This window comes from Chenopodium quinoa, unplaced genomic scaffold, assembly GCF_001683475.1.
Source record: "Chenopodium quinoa cultivar QQ74 unplaced genomic scaffold, ASM168347v1, whole genome shotgun sequence".
Taxonomy (NCBI): Eukaryota; Viridiplantae; Streptophyta; class Magnoliopsida; order Caryophyllales; family Amaranthaceae; genus Chenopodium; species Chenopodium quinoa.
The window spans coordinates 1,071,415-1,074,900 of NW_018745542.1; the positions used below are offsets into that span (position 1 = coordinate 1,071,415).

The following is a 3,486-nucleotide window of genomic DNA, read 5'->3' on the forward strand; positions in this document are numbered from 1 at the left end:
AGCCGTTTTTGAAATGTGTAACCCCGGATAGGGGGAGAGAAGTTTTGGAAGATCTGCACGCGGGGTTTTGTGCCTCGCATATTGGCGGCATGTCCCTGGCCAGAAGAACCAGACGGCAAGGGTACTTCTGGCCCACTCTTGAAGCGGATGCCATGGATCTAGTAAGAGATGCGACAAGTGCCAAAAATTCGCTAAGTTGATACATCAACCGGCAACAGAACTCACGGCAATCCATAGTCCGGTTCCGTTTGCTAAATGGGGCATGGACATTTTGGGACCTTATACGCCTGCGTCAGGCGGCCGCCGCTACATTCTTGTAGCAGTAGACTACTTCACCAAATGGGTTGAGGCAGAGGCGGTAAAAGGGATTAAAACGAAAGACGTGATTTCTTTCATCTGGAGAAACGTCATCACCCGGTTCGGGGTTCCAATGTCCATGGTTTTCGACAACGGACCACAGTTCGAAACGCCTGTCCTGAAGACCTGGTTGGGAGACCAAGGAATTTCCCATTGTTTTGCATCCGTTGGCCGTCCTCAGGCAAACGGTCAAGTTGAGGCTTTTAACAAGTTGATCTCAGACGGGATAAAGAAGAAAGTAGAAAGAGTCGGTGGACTATGGGCAGAGGAATTACCTCATGTCCTTTGGGCTATCCGGACAACCGAAAAGGGGGCAACCGGTGAGACCCCATTTCTCATGACATACGGCACTGAAGCAGTTCTTCCCATTGAACATTATGAGCCTACTCTACGCATTATGTTATATGATGAGGAGGCTAACTGGGAAGCCATGCGGTTGGCATTAGACGCTCTTCCAGAGCGAAGGGGGAATGCTGCCTTGCGTCATGAGATCTACCGTCTGCGTATGACTAGAGCCTACAACAAGCGGGTTCGTAAAAGACCTTTGAAAGAAGGAGATTTTGTGCTTCGCAAAATGGAGGCAACCGGTAGGGCCAATGAACAAGGCAAATTAACCCCAAATTGGGAGGGACCCTACCGGATCTTTGAAGAAGTACGAGACGGCACTTACCGCCTGGAAACTCCAGACGGAAGAAAGTTGCCTAGAACTTGGAATGTAGATAACCTCAAAAAATACTACTTCTAAGTATTGTACATCTTTTGAAGATTTTCAAATGATTAATGAGAATTACATTCAATTTTGTATACAGCCGCCATGTCTTGTGCCTACCACAAGCGGCACCAGTAACTAATTTTTTCATCCGGTGACACCCATATGGGTGAATTCATCGAAGAGAACATCTCCCATTTGGGTGGTAAATTGTTCTAAGCGATCACACAGGCGGACAAATCCGCCTGACGATCCTTCGCACCAAAAAAAGGCCAGGCTAGCAACCCCAAACTTGCAGCCGGCTCACTTTTTGGAAGGACAGCCGGTACTCAATACCGCCGCCTGACTCTCTAAGAGCAGGCCAAAAAATTTTTTTTCATCCGGTGACACCCATACGGGTGAATTCATCGAAGAGAACATCTCCCATTTGGGTGGTAAATTGTTCTAAGCGATCACACAGGCGGTCAAATCCGCCTGACGATCCTTCGCACCAAAAAAGGGGCAGGCTAGCAACCCCAAACTTGCAGCCGGCTCACTTTTTGGAAGGACAGCCGGTACTCAGTACCGCCGCCTGACTCTCTAAGAGCAGGCCTAAACATTTGGTCTAGGCCATAATTCATTCAGGGGTATGCTTGCAAAAGCCCAACCGGTGAATGGACATCCTAATCTGGCGTGATTCTTTTGCGAAGTCCCGACCGGTAATTCAGTATAAACCGACTGGCTCCCGAATCTAATGTTGGCACTTAGTGTATATTCGAGCTATATCATATGGATAGTCGCCTGGCTTGCAAAGACCCAGACCGATATCCAGGGGCAATTACCCAGACGCCATCCGGTTTGGTTTTGGGTCGAAATTTCTTCGCCTAGTTTGCGAAGACCCAGACGGCAGTGTTACCGGTGGGGTCTTCTTGGCAACCCTTGCAAATTTCTTCGCCTAGTTTGCGAAGACCCAGACGGCAGTGTTACCGGTGGGGTCTTCTTGGCAACCCTTGCAAATTTCTTCGCCTAGTTTGCGAAGACCCAGACGGCAGTGTTACCGGTGGGGTCTTCTTGGCAACCCTTGCAAATTTCTTCGCCTAGTTTGCGAAGACCCAGACGGCAGTGTTCCCGGTGGGGTCTTCTTGGCAACCCTAGTAAATTTCTTCGCCTAGTTGGCGAAGACCCAAGCGGTAGTGTTACCGGCGGGGTTCTTTTGGTTATCCTCGCAGAAATATGTACAAAAAAAAAAAAAATAACAAGAATTCTAGTATTGAAGTGCAGAAACATAAAAAGCATTCAAAAGCCGGCTCAGCCGGTGAAAATGTTAATATTCAAAATAAAAATTATTACAGCTTAGCCCATCTCATCCGGTGCTATTACAAGATAATACAAGGCGCGCAGGCCAGGAAGTAGTTGCTACTCCAGGCGAACAGTGAACCGGTCCTATTCCGGTTGGTTATGGGTTGGATCAGGGTGAGCGGCTGCGTCGGCTTCAGGAACGACTTCCTCCTCTTCAGCAGCCTCCGCCTGCCGTCGCGCAATCTCCTCCCTAACCCAAGCGTCATAGGGTCCGGGCCCCGGCTCATTCGCCTCCTCGGCCAGAATGGCAAGATCAGAATATTTGAAGGCGAGTTCCCAGGCGGTGAAGTCCGCCTCCGGGTGGATGAGGGAAAACGCCCGTTGCATCCGGTTTGCACAGTCATGCTCATTCTCTTCAATGAGCCTCTCCTGCTCCGACTCCAAGGTGGCCTTGAAGTTCTCATTGGCAGCAGCCGCCTCTTTGCGCAGGCGCTCATTCCCTTTGGCAAGGCGACCATTTTTAGTCTCCGCCTTGCTCAGCCGTTTGAGGGGCTCTGTCTGTTCCTCCAACTTTTTATTGGCATCATCCAGGGACGCCTGCAGTTGGTCAACTTGGTTTTTCAGCTGATCAATCTGCTGTTGGAGGGCCTTGGTCTTCTCCGCCTGTTCCATGCGTATAGATTTAGATTCTAAGCCATGCATGTACAAAGAGTAGTCAGCAACATTATGGGCGTCATCAACAGCCCGTTTGCTTCTCCTTACCTCCTCAGACTTGCGGGTATAAGCTCGTTTAAGCCCCTCTACGCGCAGCATAGCCTGCAAAAATACAGCCGGTTAATACTGCATATTTAAAAATGCACGTCAAGGAAATTACCGCATGGTTGTTGGAGCATACGTCGGCCAGGTTGACCAGCACCCGGTCGGCATTAAAGGAGTTGATCCCAGGGATCGCCTCCTTCTCGTCCCTGGGGACGGCTTTCAGCATGGCCCGGGCATATTGTGCCCCGTCCGGCAAGCGGGGAGAATTATCTGCACCAGAAACAGACGGTGAGAAACTCGCATATGCTCTGCCTATAGATTGCCGGCTGATTGGAGAATCCCCCGGCTGCGATCGAGACTGTGAATAAGACTTGACCCGCATG

At 50.1% G+C, this 3,486-nt stretch overlaps 1 protein-coding gene across 1 annotated transcript; it reads right to left on the bottom strand.

Moving 5' to 3' along the window:
• Positions 1–2,488: 2,488 nt before the first annotated feature.
• LOC110716126 (tropomyosin-2-like) lies at positions 2,489–3,157 on the bottom strand. Its single transcript, XM_021894759.1, has one exon. The coding sequence runs from the start codon at positions 3,155–3,157 to the stop codon at positions 2,489–2,491; it is 669 nt and encodes a 222-aa protein (XP_021750451.1).
• Positions 3,158–3,486: the final 329 nt, after the last annotated feature.

Coding starts and splice junctions, on each gene's coding strand:
- LOC110716126 (XM_021894759.1), bottom strand. CDS start 3,157: ATGCTGCGCGTAGAGGGGCTTAAACGAGCTTATACCCGCAAGTCTGAG.